The sequence below is a fragment of the Dreissena polymorpha genome, chromosome 9 (assembly GCF_020536995.1).
Source record: "Dreissena polymorpha isolate Duluth1 chromosome 9, UMN_Dpol_1.0, whole genome shotgun sequence".
Lineage (NCBI taxonomy): Eukaryota > Metazoa > Mollusca > Bivalvia > Myida > Dreissenidae > Dreissena > Dreissena polymorpha.
In genome coordinates, this window is record NC_068363.1 from 6,263,158 (window position 1) to 6,286,267 (window position 23,110).

The 23,110-nt window shown below is 36.6% G+C and overlaps 1 protein-coding gene across 1 annotated transcript; it reads left to right on the top strand.

The window, feature by feature from the left end:
• The first annotated feature begins 3,198 nt into the window (after positions 1–3,198).
• On the top strand, positions 3,199–21,200 carry LOC127845500 (transmembrane protein 231-like). The gene is made up of 5 exons (XM_052376476.1): positions 3,199–3,353; positions 6,072–6,238; positions 7,678–7,806; positions 15,865–16,008; positions 18,785–21,200. The coding sequence occupies exons 1-5, from the start codon at positions 3,215–3,217 to the stop codon at positions 19,139–19,141; spliced, it is 936 nt and encodes a 311-aa protein (XP_052232436.1). The 5' UTR covers positions 3,199–3,214; the 3' UTR covers positions 19,142–21,200.
• The last annotated feature ends 1,910 nt before the right edge of the window (positions 21,201–23,110 follow it).

Sequence of the window (23,110 nt, forward strand, 5' to 3'; positions counted from 1 at the left end):
GACGACGATGATGATGATGATGATGATGATGATGATGATGATGATGATGATGATGATGATGATGATGATGATGATGATGATGATGATGATGAATAATACATTCATTACTTTTAGTTAAAAAGACTAAATTGGATGCAATTGCTTTATTAAATGAATACTCATTTCAGTATTTATTATTTTAAATGGCTATATGGAAAAAATATTGAGAACTGCTTAATTAAAAAAGCCCCTATTTGGAAATAACGGAATGAAAACTAATTAACAAATTATGCAGCCTGAAGTGTATTTATGGAATGAAAACTCGCTCCAACTCACAGATCTAGCAAGGCATGATAGATATTTGCTAAAACATTAAATCGGATAAACAGGCCTCAAGAAATTATTGATTTTTCAAAATTAAATATGTAGATAAATGCTTTTGAAAAATAAAAAAAAATGCGGTAAATAACATAAATTTATACGTTGTAAACAGCTTCATTGATTAATTCAATTTAATTGACATATCGCACGATAATAAATTTAACTGTGTTGAACCCGGTATGTTTAATGCGATAGATACTCGGTAGTCTGAATTGAATATGTAAATTGGTGTTGTTGTTTGGTTTATGTTTTGCAGTGAGGTTGGAAAATTTAACTTGCTCCGTATGCGTTTTTTTATGAAGCTTTCTGGATAATCTGAAAATGTATCGAATTAACTCGGAATGCTATTGTATATTTTAATGAAACGTTTGTGAATTTATCTGCTAATTTCCTGTCTGCGGCAATAATCGTGCCAGGGATGCTGCTGGTTGTGACCGACCACTACAGGGCATGAGTCTCGCGATGAAAACACGAGGTTTAATACATGTGTTTGAAGTGTCATAACAGATTAGCTTGTGCATTTCGCATAGTTTAAAGGATCGAAGTCTCTGTTTTTTTACCGAAAATCTAGTTTAGGTGGAATGGTTCGTCCCTTATTAGCCTACCGGTATGTGGACTGCAAAGGTTGATCGATGTATAAAGCCCTGTTTTCACAGAGCGAGGCTAAATAGCCATTGGTCCTGATCTTCTGTCGTTTACAATCTATTAATCGGTGTTTCAATGTAACGGAGGAGGAATACGACAAATAAATATGTCCAGCGACATATACCCTTGTATATAATTGAAACAAACTGCAGCTTTGCGAAAATTATTGATTATTTAGCCAAACAACCCTCATAATCGCGACGGTATACTATCACGAATACAATTGCCATGTGTGAGAATGTTAAAATGCGTGTGTGAAAGGCGCTATTATTGCTCCTAACGAGAAATGTGCATAAATTTATGAATAATGTCTTTAAAAAATACGTTCATTCTATTTGAACCTGGGCTATTTTTATAAAGTTTCATTGTGTACATATATAGTGAGCGTGGGCAGGAACCAGTCGCTCAGTTAGCTTAGTTTTAAAATCATCGTGCTAGTATTCCGGCGGTCGCGGGTTCGTGTCCGGCACTGCACGAAGTTTTCCTCCAATATTTATATACACAGTATCACAAGCAAAAGACATGAGTTCCAGAAGGTCGCCTTTAAAGGTTAAAGGGAGGAGAGTTGGAATGTGAATGGGTAAGAAAAGGGCGTCAGGTTGGCTAACTCTGTATTTAGCTCAGCTGGGTTGTAGCCACACATCGGGTGCATTTTTCCCGCGAGGTTACTTAATAATATACATCATCATCATATAAAATATGCGTACCCCAAGCGAAAAGAAAGTAATCACGTAGGTGATAATCAATGTGTCTTGTCAGTTAGCGCAACGAACAATAACTTTGATCGATTGTGTGTAATATTGAAAGCTATGGAACGGGAACGCTATCAGGAAAGAAAATCCTATTATAAGCCACTACTGCTATAAAAAAAACACAAACTATAAACATTTTTTTCACTGATTTAAACTGGGATCGTCGTCGGGGGACTGGTAGTGAAAAATATTAAGGGTTTTAACTGGTTTGATGGTAATCCAAACTTACACACTTACCAAGAATTATAATCACAAACCAAAAAAGTTTTGAACAGGATCTCAATTGATCAATATAGACAGAAAATAAAATCTTAAAATACATAAACATGACGCTTGAATAGAATACAATACATATGTTATAAGAGTGATAGTGTCTTAAGTATTGGAAATGTTAGAAAACGAGTATTGGGTGGGCTTAAAAGTGATTAGTATACAAAGAAATACAGTATATCTATAAAAAATATGTAAGACTATCAAACAAGCGACGTATTAAGAAAATTGATTACACAATTAGGTACAAGCAAGACCGTAAATATGTTTCATTCACACAAAAAACTACTATTTACAACATTTGAAGAGTGAAATATTGATGATATCAGAGACGATATCGACTTCATCAACATTGCACAAAACTGTTGTAAATACGATTGTAGTATTACATATCGCAAACATCTACATCTACATCTACATTGTACATCGCTGCAATCACGCATGATTATTACGCGACGGGTGGTGAAAGAGGAAGAATAAAGAATGAGGGACAGTAAAGTAAGAAGAGCTTGATAGTTAAAAGACAGAGGGAAAGTAAAGCAGAACACCAGCTACGTTTCGCCCTTCTCCCTCATGCCTCTCCGGCTACGGTGGCCGCTGAGAGGATTGAACCTCAACCGGCACAGCCACGAGGGGTCATTAGGAGTTACTTTGTAGCTGGCGCTGACAACTTATTCAGAATCTGGTTGTTGCTAGCCCCCGCTTGAAGGATACCAAGTCGGGGGATTCAGCAATGGAGGCTGGTAGGTTGTTCCAGGTGGCAATTATACTTGGAAAAAAGCTGTGGCGATAGTATGAAGTGGAAACCTAAGAAAATATATCAGGGGAGAAATCCTTATTTTTTCAATACTTTTGCAAAAGAAAAACTACCAGAAACATAATGGTTAAAACTGAGACAATTGCATTGCGACGGTCGATGTATTTTAGCATGGTGGGTTTAAAACGGCTTCAGAGCCAACTGAACCTCATTATCACTGCATCAACGCAGCACAAACCAAACCACTGTAGCATTTAAAAAAAAAAATAAATAAACTAAAAATATCAGAAGATACATCAGGGACCTATACAAACAAACCCATTGTTTGTATAGGTCCCTGGATAAATTATTGTTATTGTTCACCACTTGTAAGCTCTGTTGGATAAAGTTATGTGTAACCTTATTGACGGAAGTTGTTATTTGTTTGAAAATGGCGGTCTACGAAGTCTTCTCGCACCCCGAACTGAGAAGATACCGTACCACACTCTGGTCCGGCGCTTCGATCATCCTCATTTTCACACTTTTCCTCACCTTTATACCACCTCTATTTATTGTATACAGAAGCCAGGGTAAGATACATTCTGTCATGTCGAAAAACGCATTTGTACGACAAAACAAGTTGAATCTTGAACCGTTTTCATTGGTAATAAGTGGGTGGGGAAATAAGTAATATAATATACAAGAACATTTATCTATTTAAAATTCAAATGTGCCTCTTGGTTAACATTCAATAATATATTTTATTTTACTATTTGACGGGCCTCTTAATTTCTGAATTATTCTGTAGTAAAACAAAACAATAACTTTGACTTGAGCCTAAATTTAAGGTACGGTTGTTACTGGTTGAGTCGTGGGTTCTGTTTGATTCGTGGGTATGGAAATCGCCTGAAATCTCGCGATAGAATGTTCGCACATGATGCAGTTCGTTACCGAAAAATGTTTTGACACGGTCACCATTTTTTCCGATAAAAAATTTGTCAAAAACGAGTAAATAGTGTAATTCATCATAACTTGATAGGTCGGTATGAAATATTTCCTCATTTATGTACTGTTCAAATGGTGTTTCAAAGTAACACAAAATTGTTTATTTAGAAGTATTTACCATGCTACATCGGCTGTTGATATTTTTTCACAAGAAATTAACCTGTCCTGCAAGGTCAGTTTAAAGGCTATTTATAATATGCAAATCTTGAAATTCTGGCAGCCAATCAGAACCCACGAATCAACCGGAAGCTTATTTTCATGATGGAAGTATTACACTATCAACACAGTTGATTATTTTGATGATAAAAGACGATAAACATTTGGAAAAAAGCAACAAATCTTAAACAAGAAAGGTTTATTATTATTTTCATAATGATTCATGGTCATATATTTATAAAATATTTGTGATGTAACAACTTTATGAAAATTACCCACGACTCAACCAGACTATAGCATATATGGGTTGTTCTGAATTGAAAATTGTCTCATATTTGGAATTTCTGGTACATAGTTGTTGCAATTATCCGACTCCCAGCTATTGTCCATTTCTATTTACCCTCCGGTTTGCTGGGAGTTTCAACTCCTAAAGGCGTTTTTTATGTAAACTTGTCAACTGGAATCCAGGTTGTGTTTTTCCCAAGCCTTTTTGCGTGGTGCTGCGCCACGACGCCCTTTTCAAAGGCATAAGCCACCACGTGCTCTTATTTTTAACATCTTTATTGCCCCTTGAATAAACTACTAAGCTGACTAGTAATTTGTATCAGAGTATGGCCCCAAGGCAACAAAGATGTGTGCGGTTGTGAATTAATCATGCATGTCAGTATCTATTGATAATTTCAGTGGCTTGATAATTTCAGTGGCTTTTTTATGCCAACCACACTAATCCATACATAATGTGTGCTCCTCCAAGAAAAAATCGTGGACAGATACCTGGGAGACTTATGAGGAAAGCCAAGTGTAATCCTCATGGAAATTGTGCTTTTTATGCATAATACAGTTTTATCAAAACATTTATTTCTACATGTAATTTTTTTTTTTAAACACAAGTTGTATCTTTATCATTATGGTTTTTACGATAATTAATAATTGAAACAATTATTGCACCGTATACTCATTAAACAAAATGAGAATCGAGCATTAGGCAGACATGTGCAATTTTACTTTGCTATGCACACTCTTTACAATTTTTTTTTTATAAATGCAGGGTCCCATTAGCATGTATTGTAAGCAGAGACAATCATTTAATGTATTTATATGCATAATTCATGTAGTGTGCATTTACAAGTTCATAACGTCATTAATTGATGTGAGTGCTTTCACTCTTTTGCAGAATTGATGTTGTGTACATGTATATGAAACATGCAAAATGCAAATTATGGAAACATTATATAGCAGTGCTGTACACATGATTGTGATATATTTGCACTGGAACACCGTTGGCAATCTCACATTTAGCCCAACAATTGGCTCCTCCAATTTGGAACAGGGTTGTCATTTAGAGTCAGCAGCTGTCAATAAAGACTGTTTAAAACACAAAAAATAAATGGACCAGACTTTAGAAGAAATGAAAAAATACCTACTCTATACTCTTTCATTATTTAATATATTATTAAAACATTATTAAATAAAGGTTTTTATATGTGTTATATATTGTCTTGCCAGAATTTGGCTGAAGGACTACCGGGTATTGTGAAAAGTTTTGCCATTATTGCTGTGCTTGTACCAGTAATTATAAGCTTATTTGGAGAACTGGGCTTAATGAACCAAGTATGTGCGTTAAGTGTTACCACAGATTAGCCTGTTCAGTCCATAGAGGTTTATCATGGACGACACTTCAAGCTGTTATGGAATTTATATGTCCCCAGATCGAATGATCAGGAGGTATACTGTTTTTGGCCTGTCTGTCTGTCTGTCATAGTATGTGGGTGTCTGTCCCAAAACTTTAACCTTGCTCATAAAACTCTTGGGTATATGTTCTTAAAACTTCATGCATGCATGCATATTATTGAGATCTACAATCACACATGGTTTGAGGTCACTAGGTCAAAGGTCAAGGTCAATGTGACCTTTATTTTCTCTAAAATAGCTGCTGTGGTCTTCGAAGTGCAGTAGGGGGCATTGTGTTTTACAAACACAGCTCTTGTTTGTTTAAAAGTTATCTCTTCTATATAAAAATCTAGTATATGCAGAAAGTGTCATCCCTGATCAGCCTGTGCAGACTGTGCAGGCTAATCTTGGAGGACACTTTACACACATGCATGAGACCAGGTTCTCCCAGAACAAGGCTCTAATCCTGGCTACAGGTTTCTGGAAGAAGACAGACACGTACCGTGAGTACCCAGATGTTCGGTTCAAGAATGAGTTGCTGATGGTAGCCGAGCTGGAGGGGGATGGGAACTACGTCACGTACAGCACCTTCCAGACATACAATACCCTGCAGCAGAACCATCTACGTGTGCCCCTCATAACTGTGAGTACCGTCATAAACCATAGGGTAATGTATGTGTGCAGCTCATAACAGTAATAGACGGTAGACCAGTTACGTGCCACTCATAACTGTGAGTAACTTAATAGGCAATTGTGTGGTACAGATGAATGTGTAACAGTCTAACTTGCATCTTTTGTGTTTTTTATGTCATCCTTCGAAAAAATCAGCATATAGCAGTGGCACTGTCTATCTGTGCATCATAATGTTTTTCAAAATGTCCTGTCTCAACAATAACTTTGCCATTAGAGTCTATTGCAAAAATTAGCCATAATATAGCTTGTCCACACTGTAACCTGTTCATGTTTAATTAATATATCAAACAATATGTTTATTAATATTTCTTGTTGATTTGAAATTGAAGGGGAGAGACATCATTAAAAAATGGTACCTATTTTATTTTGTTTCTTGGGGTGGGGTTGCATTCATGTTTAACAATCATCCCTTATGATTATGAACACAATGATGAACATTAATTTTCGAAAAGTAAATAGGTCCTTGATGTATGTTTGTTGTAGAAAAGTTATGTCTATTATGCAGGTTTTTTTTCCACTTTTTGGGAAGATAGCCCATGGCTTTGGAATTGGGAATTTTATCAGCATTTTCATGAAATTGGGAAAATAAATTCATTAGCCTTCTTTCCACACGAAAAGTCCACTGATTAGGGAAATACTAAATTTGATATAACCCTTTATAATCATTCAAATTAAAAGAACAAAATCATATAATACTTTGTTAGATGTAATTGAATTAAAATTGAGATAAAATACACATATATAGCTATATGTGGCTATAAAATCGGGCCAAAAAAAACCCTGATTATGTGCAGACTTTGATTTTAAGCTATCCTTAGGCTTAAAGAACATTTTAGTTTTAAAGACATCTCCTATTACTTTTGGCAGGTTTTCACCAAACTTCACATGGTTGATATTTGGCTATTACAAATTTTCTCAAATTGTTGAAATCCGATGTGTACGTAGGTAGCCAGAGTTAAAAATATATTTAACAAATGGTTAGCTAAAATTTTAAATATTTTTCATGTAATATTGCAAAGTGGTCCTCTACATACCTAATGAAAATTTACCCCTGGGTGGCAAAATTGGCCACAAACTGGGGGTCATACAATTTATATAGAATAAACAAGCAAACAAGCAAAGTCAGTGAAATACATGCAACATTGTATATTAATCCGTTTAATAAACTTGTGTGTTGATTGGTCATGGAATGATTTCTTTGTCGATTTAATTTGTTAGTTACTGGCATTAGTATGTGCACTTAACCATCAAACACAGGAAAAGTGTGAGTAACTGATGACCAAGATATGACTGCAAAACAGTTAACAATAGTAGAAAAAAACTACCAAGCTGTCCATTGTGTCTGTATTTGCTTATCTTGCTTATAATATTATGTTTGTGTGTTGTCAGTCCCGTGAGGAGGACAGTAATGGAGATGGTCGTGCTGACCTCTTGACCTTCACCCTGGAGCTGCCCCTGGCCGACACTGAAAACATCCTGGGGATGAAGCTGCTGCTCTTCTTTGACTACAAGCTCTATGTAAGTAAGCTAATCTCGAAATGAGCTGCACTCTGAGAAAACAAGGCTTAATGCATGTGGGTACAGTTTTGTTCCAGATTAGCCTGTGCTTAAAAGCAGAAAATGTCGTTCCTGATTAGCATGTGCGGACTGCAAAGGCTAATCTGGGACAACATTTTATGTTTCCCAAGAACAAGGGTCAAACAGGTATTGATTTGCATACTGACCATTTTGAAAAGAAAATATAGGGGGAAACAAAGAAATATATATTAAGCCCCTTTAGAAGAAGCAGTTGTATCTCTGCGTGTCAGTCCATAGGTCTATCTGTCTGTCGACCTTATGTGTTCTCTTGATATGTAGAGAACACTTTGACCTACATCATTTCAAATCGGTATGTTGGTTACTTGGGAGGAAAGAAGGACACCTTTTGATTAAGAGGTTAAAGGTCAAGGGTAGACATAGTTAGATTTTGAGGTCACGAGAATAAAGGTCACATGTATCTAGAATTTATTTTCTGCATTATATATAGAGCACGCGTTAACTTACAAAAATGTAAATTGGTGTGGTGGTTACATGAATGACAACTTTTGATTGTGAAGTGCAGGTCAAAGTTGCAGAAACTTGAAAAAAGGAGGTTATTTTCCACAAAATATCATAAGAAGACTTTGACCATGGATCATGCAAATAGATATACACTGTAACTCCAATATAACGAGGATGATGGGGTCCAAGCCACAATGCTTATAAACATATTTACATTATAAGTTCTGATCTCATCCATTCATAAACTATTATCAGGTTGTTTTTTTATTCACCAATAGTCCATACATGCGTATTAACACTCCTGTATCGATAACTGTATATCATACTGCTTTTCAAATGTGCATATATATCCAATAATCCTATATAATTTATTAGTACATCAATTTAAGCAAACATATTCTGACCATTTATGACAAAAATGTGTGAAAGAATTTCATAAACACAAACATACGCTATTTTTCAGAAGAGCAAAGCGCACAGTGCATTATGGGGCAGTGATTTTATGGGTATTGTTCAGATTTAATTGTAACAACCAATGGATGAGTAAGTGTAAGTTAAGGTTGAATGCAATAAGATACAAAGCTATGTTTTATTGCATCATACTCACTCATGCAAAACACCTGATTCCTGGGGACTTCCTGAAAATCGCTCGAAAATAAAAGTGAATTTCTGTAAACAATGCCATGCTTTTGGAATGAACATATTGTCTTGATTACTTATTTAGTTTATTTGTGCCTATTTTCGTTTTCAATTGTGTCTTGTTCTGAGAAAACTGGGCTTAATTCATGTGCGTAAAGTGTCGTCCCAGATTAACCTGTGCAGTCCACACAGGCTAATCAGGGACGACACTTTCCACTTTTATGGTATTTTTAGTTTGAAGGAAGTCCCTTCTTACTGAAAATCAAGTTTAAGCAGAAAGTGTCGTCCCTGATTAGCCTGTGCGGACTGCACAGCCTAATCTGGGACGATACTTTACGCACATGAATTAAACCCAGTTTTCTCAGAACAAAACACAATTGCATTTTAGCAGACAATATTTAAATTCAAATTGTCAACAAATAACAATGAAGTGAAACATGTATGGTAAAACTTGTCAAAGCTGTCAATAATTCAAAAGATCAATAGCACACACAGAAGCTGTCAATAATTCAAAAGGATGATAGCACAAACATATAAACAGCAAAAGAGTGTAAAACACATGCTATCTTCACACCTGTGTTGCACCAAACAATAGATAATCATACTTAATCTGCAAAGTTACTCATTTGAGGAGAGTTTGAGCCAACGGGAAATTCGAGCCACCAGGTTTCCTCCGTAATTGAGCCATTATGCAATCAGCATATCTGAAGTTGCCATATTTTTATTTTAAGAAAACACTCTAGACCGAAATGGAAGGACCTGCATTATATTGAATTCAGCGTTATTACAGAGTGTGTTATATTGGATTTACAGTGTAGTGGATACTAGATGGAATGGAAGATGCCTATGAGGTTTTAGGTCATCAGGTCAAAGGTGAAGGTCACAGGTGTTTGAATCATGAATTGGCTTGAGCACAATATGTTGAGAACTTTAACAAATGATCATCTACATTGCTATGTTGGTTACAAGGGATGATAGACAGGTGCCAGTTTATTTGAAGTCAACTGATCAAAGATTAAGGTCACATGGGCTTGTTACATGAAATATATCCTCACACAATGTCTAGAATGATTGGATACATAAGCATGCTGGATATTCTTGACAAAGGATGACTCCTAAGGATTATCAAATAAACAAATCAAAGGTCAAGGTCAGACTGACATTATTTTAAGCTCACCTGAGCACAACGTGCACGTGAGCACAACGTGCTCATGGTGGGTTTTTGGGATCACCTTTTGTCCGTTGTCAGTTGTTCATCATCAACATTTTGCCTTTTAAACATTCTAGAGGCCACATTTATTGTCGGATCTTCATGAAACTTAGTCAGAAGATTTATCCCAATGATATCTTGGTCGAGTTCGAAACTGGGTCACTTGAGAACAAAAACTAGGTCACTAGGCCAAATTTAAGAAAAAGCTTCTTACAAGTTAGAAGTCACATTTATTGTCCAATCTTCATCATACTTTTTGAGAACATTTGTCCCAATAATATCTCATCTGAGTTCCAAAATGGTTCTGGTCAGTTGAAAAACATGGCCGCCAGGGGGCGGGGCAGTTTTCCTTATATGGCTATTTTAAAACATTGTTAACAATCTAGAAGTCTTATTTTTAGTCCAATCTTCATGAAGCTTGGTCATAACATTTGTTCTAATAATATCTCGGCTGAGTTCTAAAATGGTTCCAGTTTGTTGAAAAACATAGCTGCTAGGGGGTGGGGCAGTTTTCCTTATATTGCTATAGTAAAACCTTGTTAACACTCCAGAAGTCTTATTTTTAGTCCAATCTTCATGAAACTTGGTCATAACATTTGCCTCAACGATATCTCAGCTGAGGTCTTAAATGGTTCCTGTTCATTGAAAAAATGGCTGCCAGGGGGCGGGGCAGTATTTTTTATATGGCTATAGTAAGACCTAGTTAACACTGTAGGAGTCACATTTATTGTCCAATCTTCATGAAACTTGGTCAGAACATTTGTTCTTATGATAGCTAGGCGGAGTTTGAAAATGGTTCCTGTCTGTTGAAAAATATGGCCACCAGGAAGCCGGGCAGTTTTGCTTATATGGCCATAGTGAAACCTTGTTAACACTCTAGTTTTGAAATATTGTGTCTTTGTAGATAATAAAAAATTGTTTATCAGCTCCCTATCAGTGTTCCAGATAGGCTACACAATTTTGATTTTTAGCTTCACTGGCCAGAGGCCAGCGGGGCTTATGTCATGGTCCTGTGTCCGTCGTGTGTGCGTCCGTGCGTCCGTGTTTTAACTTTTTCTTTCAACATCTCCTCCTAAACTTCTGGTCCAATTCTGATGAAATTTCTCAGGAAAGTTCCTAGGGTGAACCTCTTTCAAATTTGTTCAAATTATGCCCCTTGGGCCAAATTTGACCCTGCCCTGGGGGTCACAAAATTGAAAATTTGCTTATATAAGGCCTATTTTGTGAAAACTTTCAAAATCTACTCTTCCATAACCATTGGGCCTAGGGCTATCAAATTTGGTATGTAGAGACATCTAATAGTCCTCTACCAAATTTGTTCAAATTATGCCCCTGGGGTCAAATTTGACCCTGCCCCGGGGGTCACAAAATTGAACATATGCTTATGTAGGGTCTATTTTGTGAAAACTTTACTAATCTTTTTGTCCATAACCATTGGTCCTAGGGCTACCAAATTTGGTATGTAGAGGCATCTTATAGTCCTCTACCAAGTTTGTTCAAATTATGCCCCTGGGTTCAAGTTTGACCCTGCCCCGAGGGTCACAAAATTGAACATATGCTTATATAAGGCCTTTTTGGTGAAAACTTCAAAATCTACTTGTCCATAACCATATTGCATAGGGCTACCAAATTTGGTATGTAGTGACATGTAATAGTTCTCTTCTTAGTTTGTTCAAATTATGCCCCATGGGCCATGGGATCAAATTTGAAACTGCACAGGGGTCACAAAATTGAATATATGCTAATTAAGGGCTTATTTTGTGAAAACTTTAAAAATTATTGTCCATAACCATTGGGCCTAGGGCTACCAAATTTGGTATGTTGTGACATCTTATAGTCCTCTACCAAGTTTGTTCAAATTATGCCTCTGGGGTCAAATTTGACCCTGCCCTGGGGGCTCACAAAATTGAACATACCGTAATTACTCTATGTTTTCGGACACTCTAAGGTTTCGAACACCCTTTTTTTAACAAAAATAATTATTTTTCGTGACTCTTAAATTCCGGACACACGCGTTTTCGTCCATAATTAATGTCTCTAAGTTTTCGGACAGTAGATTTTTCAGAGCTATTTTACCAAATTTAGGTCCTGTTTTCAATATCTAATGACACTTGGATCATGGGGTTTTACAACCAGATTAACATCATAAAACATGGCAGGTGCATGCCTGAGAGCAATGGACCATTACATTTGCGTTATTGGGTAAATAACCTTGTAAACTGGTATTAAACAATGGTTTCGCCCGATAGAATAAGCGTAATGACAATTACCAGGGGTAGTGCCAATTAACACTTCAATTATCTACCGCAATGGTACTACCCCTTCCAAGTAAAATAACTTTGACAAATACTAAACGCTTCAAAGTGTGATGCACGCTATTGCAAGTTTGACGAACAATGGAAGGTGTTAGACAACAACTATCGGAAATGAATAAACAAAGAATTCATTGTGTTTTTTTGTATTGCGTTAATTACAGGTTCATACTAGCGAGTATCGGTACATCATATGCTCATCTTTGAACTCGTTGGTCAAAGTACAATCTTGTAGTAATTGTCTGTCAAATAAATTAAGCATTTTAAATTATTTAAAATGCAGTGCAAACATATATAACTGTAATTTATACTGTACGGCATGGTATTTTACAAGCACTTGCTATTACCGGTATTCGTTGATACAATTGACGCTATGTTCGGACACTTCAATTTTTGACTCTTAAGTTTTAGAACACAGGTATTTTGTGAATATTTTTGGTATCTATGTTTTCGGACACGAAAAAATTTAATTATTTTTAAGTGTCCGAAAACATAGAGTAATTACGGTATGCTTATATAAGGCTTATTTTGTGAAAACTTAAAAAATTCTCTTGTCCATAACCATCCGGCCTAGGGCTATCAAATTTGGTATGTAGTGACATCTAATAGTCCTCTTCCAAATTTGTTCAAATTTTATCCCTGGGGTGAAATTTGACCCTGCCCTGGGGGTCACAAAATTGAACATATGCTTATATAATGCCTATTTTGTGAAAACTTAAAAAAATCTTGTCCATAATCATTTGGCCAAGGGCTACACAATTTGGTATGTAGTGACATTGTAAAGTCCTCTACTTAGTTTTTTCACATTATGCCCCAGGGGTCAAATTTGACCCTGCCCTGGGAGCCACAAAATCGATGATATGCTTATATAGTGCCTATTTTGTGAAAACTTTAAAAATACTCTTGTCCTTATCCATAAGGCATAGGGCTACCCAATTTGGTATGTAGTGACATCTTATAGTTCTCTACCAAGTTTGTTCAAATTATGCCCCTTGGGTCAAATTTTACCCTGCCCGGGGATCACAAAACTGAACATACGCTGATATGGGGCCTATTTTGTGAAAACTTAAAAAATTATTGTCCATAACCATTGGACCTAGGGCTACCAAATTTGGTATGTAGTGAATCTAATAGTCCTCTACCAAATTTGTTCAAGTAATGCCTCTGGGTTCAACTTTGAGCCTGCCCCAGGGGGTCACAAAATTGAACAAACGCTTATAAAGCGCCTATTTTGTGAAATCTTTAAAAATCTTCTTGTCGAATACCATTCGGACTATGGCTACCAAATTTGGTATGCAGTAATATCTTATAGTCCTCTACCAAGTTTGTTCAAATTATGCCCTTTGGGTCGAATTTGACCCTGACCTGCGGGTCACAAAATTGAACATTATATATGCTTATATCTTGCTTATTTTGGGAAAACTAAAAATATTCTTGTCCTTAACTCTAGGACCTAGGGCTACCACATTTTGTATTTAGTGAGATATAGTAGTCCTCTACACAGGTTACTCAAATTATGCCCCTGGGGTTAAATTTGACCCAGCCCAGGGGGCCACAAAAGTGTACATGTGCTTAAATAGGGCCTATATTTAAGTATTTGCACATGCCCAGAATATTTGTTTCAGCCTTTTTTCAGCAGTGGAGCGATACAGGGCCATCATGGCCCTCTTGTTTTTATTGCCCTCGTATATATATATATATATATATATATATATATATATATATATATATGGGTCTAGTAGCGATTTATGTTTGATATTTTTTTAATGATTTATATAATTCATGAGTTGGAATGTCGAAAATGGAATAAAAAGCAGAGATAATTATATAATTTCTCTGGAGTTGAATCAAATTTATATAGACTGAACAGGCTTATCTGGGAAGGCACTAAAGCACATTTATTACGCCCAGTTTTCCTAGAACAGGTTTTTTTATGCCCCCTTTCGAAGAAAAGGGGGCATATAGTGATCGACTGTCCGTCTGTATGTCCGTCTGTCTGTCCCTCCCTCTGTCTGTCTGTCCCTCCCTCTGTCTGTCCGTCTGTCTGTCCGTCTTTCCGTCACACTTTGCATTTAGGTTTCGAAAAATGCGCATAACTTCTATGTCCCTTGAGATATAACCTTCATATTTGGTATGCATGTGTATATGGACAAGGCCTTTCCATACGCACACATTTTTTTACCCCTGTGACCTTGACCTTGAACTTTGGGTCCGCGTTTAGGTTTCGAAATCTGCGTGTAGGTTTCGAAAAATGCTCATAACTTCTATGTCCCTAGAGATATAACCTTCATATTTGGTATGCATGTGTATATGGACAAGGCCTTTCCATACGCACACAAATTTCGACCCCTGTAACCTTGACCTTGAACTTAGGGTCCGCGTTTAGGTTTCAAAATCTGCGTTTAGGTTTAAAAAAAAGCTCATAACTTCTATCAAGCTTTTATAGGGGGCATAAGTCATCCTATGGTGACAGCTCTTGTTATATTTAGTCAAGTTTTTATGTCCCCCACTATAGTAGTGGGGGACATTTTGTTTTTGCCCTGTCTGTTGGTCTGTTGGTTGGTCTGTTGGTCTGTTGGTTGGTTGGTTTGCGCCAACTTTAACATTTGCAATAACTTTTGCAATATTGAAGATAGCAACTTGATATTTGGCATGCATATGTATCTCATGGAGCTGCACATTTTGAGTGGTGAAAGGTCAAGGTCATCCTTCAAGGTCAAAGGTCAAATATATGGGTCAAAATCGCTCATTTAATGTACACTTTTGCAGTATTTCAATATTCAAGATAGCAACTTGATATTTGGCATGCATGTGTATCTCATGGAGCTGCACATTTTGAGTGGTGAAAGGTCAAGGTCATCCTTCAAGGTCAGATGTCAAATATATGTGGCCAAAATCGCTCATTTTATGAGTATTTTTGCAATATTTAAGATAGCAACTTGATATTTGGCATGCATGTGTATCTCATGGAGCTGCACATTTTGAGTGGTGAAAGGTCAAGGTCATCCTTCAAGGTCAGAGGTCAAATATATGTGGCCAAATCGCTTATTTTATGAATACTTTTGCAATATTGAAGATAGCATTTTGATATTTGGCATGCATGTGTATCTCATGGAGCTGCACATTTTTAGTGGTGAAAGGTCAAGGTCATCCTTCAAGGTCAAATATTAGGGTCAAAATTGCTCATGTAATGTCACTTCTGCAATATTGAAGCTAGCAATTTTATATTTGAAATGCATGTGTATCTCATGGAGCTGCACATTTTGAGAAGTGAAGGTCATGGTCAAGGTCATCCTACAAGGTCAAACGTCATATAGGGGGACATTGTGTTTCACAAACACATCTTGTTGACTAAGCTCTTGTTTTGCTTTGCAGCAATTCTCCACTCTGACCATGGAAGGAATGGGTTACCTCAACCATGACAGCCCAAAGGGTGGTGCTAGATACGATGTGGTCGGGGAACTACGCTTCAACCAGAAGGAGCCACTCAAACACACTGGCACTGATGACAGATACAATGTGAGTACCTGTCAAACACAATGACACTCATAACAGATACAATGTGAGAACTAGTCAAACACACTTGCACTGATAACAAATACAATGTAAGTATCAGTCAAACACACTGGCTTCGATAACAGATACAATGTGAGTACCTGTCAAAGGCATTTGCACTGATAACAGATACATTGTGAGAACCAGTCAAACACACTGGCACCGATAACAGATACAATCTGAGTATCAGTCACACACACTGGAACCAATAACAGATACAATCTGAGTATCAGTGAAACACACTGGCACCAATAACAGATACAATCTGAGTATCAGTCAAACACACTGGCACCGATAACAGATACAATGTGAGTGTCAATCAAACACACTGGCACTGATAACAGATACAATCTGAGTATCAGTCAAATACACTGGCACCAATAACAGATAAAATCTGAGTATAAGTTCAACATAACATCACCGATAACAGATACAATCTGAGTATCAGTCAAACACACTGGGACCAATAACAGATACAATCTGAGTATCAGTGAAACACACTGGCACCAATAACAGATACAATCTGAGTATCAGTCAAACACACTGGCACCGATAACAGATACAATGTGAGTGTCAATCAAACACACTGGCACTGATAACAGATACAATCTGAGTATCAGTCAAACACACTGGCACCAATAACAAATACAATCTGAGTATCAGTCAAATACACTGGCACCAATAACAGATAAAATCTGAGTATAAGTTCAACATAACATCACCGATAACAAATACAATCTGAGTATCAGTCAAACACACCAGCACCGATAACAGATAAAATCTGAGTATAAGTTCAACATAACATCACCGATAACAGATACAATCTGAGTATCAGTCAAACACACTGGGACCAATAACAGATACAATGTGAATATCAGTCAAACACACTGACACTGATAACAGATACAATCTGAGTATAAGTCCAGCACAACGGCACCGATAACAGATACAATCTGAATATCAGTCAAACACAACGGCACCGATAACAGATACAATGTGAGAACCAGCCAAACACACTGGCACAGATAACAGATACAATCTGAGTATCAGTCAAACACACTGGCACCAATAACAGATACAATCTGAGTATCAGTCAAACACACTGGCACCAATAACAGATACAATCTGAGTATCAGTCAAACACACTGGCACAGATAACAGATGCAATGTGAGTGTCAATCAAACACACTGGCACTGATAACAGATACAATCTGAGTATCAGTCAAATACACCGGCACTGATAACAGATACAATCTGAGTATCAGTCAAACACACTGGCACTGATAACAGATACAATCTGAGTATCAGTCAAACACACTGGCACTGATAACAGATACAATCTGAGTATCAGTCAAACACAAAGGCACCGATAACAGATACGATCTGAGTATCAGTCAAATACACCGGCACCGATAACAGATACAGTGTGATAACCAGTCAAACACACTGGCACCAATAACAGATACAATCTGAGTATCAGTCAAACACACCGGCACCGATAACAGATATCAGTCAAAAACACCGGCACCGATAATAGATACAATGTGAGAACCAGCCAAACACACTGGCACCGATAACAGATATAATGTGAGAACCAGTAAAACACACTGGCACCGATAACAGATACAATCTGAGTAGCAGTCAAACACACTGGCACTGATAACAGATACAATGTGAGAACCAGTCAAACACACTGGCACTGGCAACAGATACACTTGAGTACCAGTCAAACACACTGGCAATGATAAAAGATACAATGTGAGAACCAGTCAAATACACGGGCACTTTTAACAGATACAATGTGAGTACCAGTCAAAGATGAATATTGTTCTCAAATATGATCTAGAAAACATAGGATCATAAAAATTAGTCTATTGCTTAGTCTTGACAAAACATGTACCCTAACCATTTTCAAAGCAATAGATCAAAGGTAAAGGTCACAGTGACAGAAATTAAAAAAACAACAACAACATCTAAATAATTGATGACGTAGACAACATTTTTGCATGTTAGGGGAAGGGGGGGTGGGCAAACATGTTTAAAATCTCCTATAAAACATCTCATATAAAACATCTTAATTTTAAAACATAACATTTTTGTTTGCAAAATAATGCACTAAATATGAATATGATAACATGAGAAAAATATCTCACACAATAATTTAGAATCCTTTGACAGTGAATGGGAATTGTTTAATGCTATTGTCTCAAACTAAGAATTTAAATTTGATGATTGTTGTATTTTTCTAGAGGCCACAATTATTGCCCGATCTTCATGAAATTTGGTCAGAAGATTCGTCTCAATAATATCTTGGATTAGTTGGAAAATGGTCACGGTTGCTTGGAAAACATGGCCGGCAGGGGGCGGGGCATATTTCCTAATATGGCTATAGTGAAACTTTATTAACACTCTAGATGCCACATTTATTGCCTATATACTAGGTTGGAAGATTTTTACAATGATATATTGGGCATGTTCGAAACTAATGTAGTTCCTTAGTATCTCAGGTGAGCGATTTTGGGCCTTTCAGGCCCTCTTGTTTAATGTATTTTGTATATGATTTTCAACACACAACTATAATAATAGTAACTTGTAACTGTAAAGTTTACAAGATTCTTGACTAAACTGTATTCTTTGTCTGTCAATCACTAATATTATATATAACTATAGATATTTGTTGGATACATTACATGTGTTTTTGGTGTTTAAAAACAAAACAAAAAACATGTTTAATTTGCAGACGTCCATCATTGATTCCTCGAGCATCTACGCGGAAGACTTCCACCTGCCAACCATCTTCCAGAACTATGTGGAACGTAACCTAACAACCTATCTTCACGCCCCCTACACGGCATGGAGTACGGGTCGTGGCAAGGGCCAGCCCTTCATTGTGAGTGCCCGGATATCCTACCCGGAGGAAGGTTTCACGTACATTCCAGGCTTCTGGTACCTCATCAAGTGGGGCTGGGTGCAGTACGTGTCAGTGCTGCTGATATTCCTGTTCATCTTTGACAGGATCAAGGTGTTCATCTATCAGAACCAGCTGGTCAACACGATGGTGGCCAAGGCATGGAGGGAGGAGATTAAGGCCAGCTAGGTGGGAAACTTGGCCCTAGTATCATGAACATTCAAGAGGTTTGAGTATTCACTCAGCTGAGTAATTAGCATGTCTCTAAGGTCACAATCTCATATCTCAGCTACAAGAATATGCACATATTCCTCTTCAAACTCAGGGTTAACCCGTTACCACTTAGATACGTATTTGACACATTTGTAGTCCCATACAAAGTTACATTTGATTAAATACCTTTCTTACTAAATTCAAGTTTTAAAGGCTTCATTTCCAAGCCTTTGTTAGTGATGAGCATCAAATAGCATAAAGCCTGAACACACTGCGATTCACCCTTAGGCTGTTCCGGGCTGTTCTGGTTTTATGCTGGTCGCAAAAGCCATTTTCACTTTGCTTCTTGTGGGTGAAAGGGTTAAGTTGCACTCAAAACTCACACAAGCTTCTGTGAATACCACATTGGGCATGACGGTCAAACTCATCTAAACAATCTAGCAGATACAAAGTTGAGTCAGAATATTGACTTAAGTTAGTTCATGGTACTAGGCCTAGATCTCACCCGTGATAGACATTAACACAAGCCCCATACTGGTTGGTTGTCGTCAAGCAAGCTCGCTCATATATGTGTAACGTTTTCTTGAATGTTAATAGGAATTTAGGCTTGTTTGGCATATCTGTAATTTAATCAACATGCAGTTGGGTTATGTGGGACTAGAGATAGCTGTGATATTTTATTTATTAATTGAGCCCAGTTCTGAGAAAACTAGTCTTAATGTATGTGCATAGTTACATCCAACATTAGCCTGCACAGACCGCACAGGCTAGTCAGGGAGGACACTGTCTGCTTTTATGCTACTTCTCGTTTAAAGAAAGTCTCTTTTAAACAAAAATCCAGTTTAGGTGGCAAGTGTCGTCTCAGATTAGCCTGTGGGGACTGCACAGTTATCTTGGAAAGCAGGTTACGCACATCCACTGATTGACATGTAATAATAATTTATAAAATCCTGAATTATTATCTCATTTAAAATGGCTTTTGTGAAAAAAGTTTTGAATTAAGACGGGGTTTTTTCTAATCACGTTTTAATATTACCTATACTCATTACATTGGGAATTTAGCATCAATTTACTTTTTATTGGGAAAGAATATTTGACACATATTTAGCATTATGAACTAAGTGTGATACAAATTTTGTTCAAACAGTAAATTCCAAACATAAATATATATAGATATCAGTAAACTGGATATTACAACTTCAAAATTCTTTATTTCTAGACATATCATCTCTATTTTTAGACATCAAATAGTCCATCATTTTAGAATATGTTGCACAGGATTTGGGAAAGGATACGTTTAAGCAGTGGGATTATGACCTAATAACGGCTATACAATCAGCCAAAAAGAGCACTGTGGGGCTTTTAAAAATACACAGTTTATTGCAAGACATAATGCATTTCAAGAGATATTCACCTTTCCAAAGTATCTGTTGTTTTGATGATCGCAATACCACTGTATTATGGTAATACATGTAATTTATAACTTTCTCAAATCTATAACTGAAGGGAATCCGTCCACTTATTTATTTATGCTCACCTGTGACTCATTACATTTGAAGTGTATGTACTATGTATGAAAGAGTTGTCTCTGTTTCTCTTAACTTCTGAGAATGAGCCTTGCTTTGGAAAAATGGGGCTGAATGCTTGTATGTAAAGTGTTCCTGTCTTCGATGGTTTCTTGTTGTTTCATTTTTGATTTCAATCAGTGATTCATTAAAGCATGTATTTGTTTTTGGCAACATGATTGACGCAAGAGGGAAAATACATGTAGGTTGGACTGGTTTACAAATGATCATAAACAAATTTGATTGAGATCTAATCTCAATGAAGTGTTAAAACTTTTATCTTCATGTTCACGTAATAATTCTCAGTTAGATTAGATTTTAGAGTGAATAAGTATCAATGTTTGATTGTTAGTGATATATTATATATTTGAACAGTTTGCCAGCTTTACTTTGTAAATATGTCATGTATATTTTATGCTCATTTGCATATGTATATTTGTAGATAAATTTGTAATAAAACTGACACTGCCCTCTGTGTTCCTTGTTTAAGCAATGTGAAGAATACATTTCAGAGTAAGAGGGTAGCCTTAACTACATGCTTTAAGCCCCTTTTCCCTCAGAAAGTGGCTTTTATAATTTTATTTTATGCTTTCCGGTGGTTTATAGAGAAATATCAGTGAATAAAAACTGATAATTTCACTGTTTCCAACAGTAAAAATTATCGATAATTTTCACTGTTTACTGTGAAATGACGTCATTTTTTTTAACGAAATGACGTCATTATCCCAGCAAAATTCTTTGGTTAAACTCTTTATCAATGTATATAAACGGTGAAAAAAAGCATAAAATAAAAAGAAAATGTGTTGGATTCGGTGGAATATCGATTTTAATTCACTCTTGATCATAGAAAAAATATATTTTCACTCGTGGCTGCGTCACTCGTGAAAATATTTTTTTCTATGATCACTCGTGAATTAAAATCGATAATCCACCGAATCCAACAAATATCCTCTATATCATAACTACAAGTAAGGCAAATAATATTATTATGAATTCTTCTTCAACTGACGACACATTTTTTTAGAAAACTGTCAGAGCGGGAAAGTGTCACTTATTTAAGGATACATGGTCCTGCTGATGGATACAAGATCCTGCGAGGCACTTATTGCCTTTTGTAGATACTGGCAGATATTAGAAATGCCAAAATTCACTGTTTCAGCTCGTTTTAATCGTTTATTTTTCATCCTATCTTCACAAAACTTAGATACGAGGTCTATTGTTTAACAATGGGCGTATATTTCTGTCCATAACCTAGTCAGAAAATGCCTTTTTGTTATGCTTAGGTGCGTCATTCAGAGTTGGAAAAGTCCAAGGACATGTTTGACAAATCCAATTAATGTAATTTTGTGGAACAGGTCTTTATTCAGTTGTATGTTCCAAGCAAATTTAGGTTACGGATTTTTGCTTAATGAATAAACCATTTATTTCTTGGTTGGCTTAAGGATAGTACATGTATATCCATGAAGAGTAGACAAAGTACATTGAGTGTTTGTGAAATTAAAAGTTAAACTAATTGAAGATTTTTACAAGTTTTGTATGAATGTCATGTGCAGTTAAACAATTTATCATGGAACTTGGGATCTCTGTAAACCTCACTACCTCACAATTACACTTCACAACCTCACAATTACAATGTTTCTATTGTGGGACATATTGGGGAGGTAGAGGATGAAGTTATTCTCTGGTAAATATTTATCGTTTGCAAGTCAATTTATATGACATTATAGTGGTTTATGAGGTAAAGTGGAGTTTTAAGTGTTGCAGACAGGTATGTAGTGCAGTTGGGTATGTAGTTCATTCCTTATTTATCAATCTGAAATCTTACTAATGCACCTGCCATTCAATTTGTTTTTTATGTCCCCCACCACTATAGTGGGAGACATATTGTTTTTGCCCTGTCTGTTGGTTGGTTTGTGTGTTTGTGCAAACTTTAACATTTGCAATAACTTTTGCAGTATTGAAGATAGCAACTTCATATTTGGCATGCATGTGTAGCTCATGGAGCTGCACATTTTGAGTGGTGAAAGGTCAAGGTCAATGTCATCCTTCAAGGTCAAAGGTTAAATATATGGGTCAAAATCCCTCATTCAATGTTCACTTTTGCAATATTGAAGATAGCAACTTGCTATTTGGCACGCATGTGTATCTCATGGAGCTGCACATTTTGAGTGGTGAAAGGTCAAGGTCATCCTTCAAGGTCAAATGTCAATAAGGGCTGTTTGTAAAACATGCATGCCCCCATATGGGCTGTCCGTTGTACTGGCAGCCATTGTGTGAATACGTTTTTTGTCACTGTGACCTTGACCTTTGACCTAGTGACCTGAAAATCAATAGGGGTCATCTGCGAGTCATGATCAATGTACCTATGAAGTGTCATGAT

Excerpts from the sequence above, each read along its gene's own strand:
- LOC127845500 (XM_052376476.1), top strand. The coding sequence starts at position 3,215 with ATGGCGGTCTACGAAGTCTTCTCGCACCCCGAACTGAGAAGATACCGT. Across the intron at positions 3,354-6,071 it reads TATTGTATACAGAAGCCAGG|GTTTCTGGAAGAAGACAGAC; the intron begins GTAAGATACATT and ends TCCTGGCTACAG. Across the intron at positions 7,807-15,864 it reads TCTTTGACTACAAGCTCTAT|CAATTCTCCACTCTGACCAT; the intron begins GTAAGTAAGCTA and ends TTTGCTTTGCAG.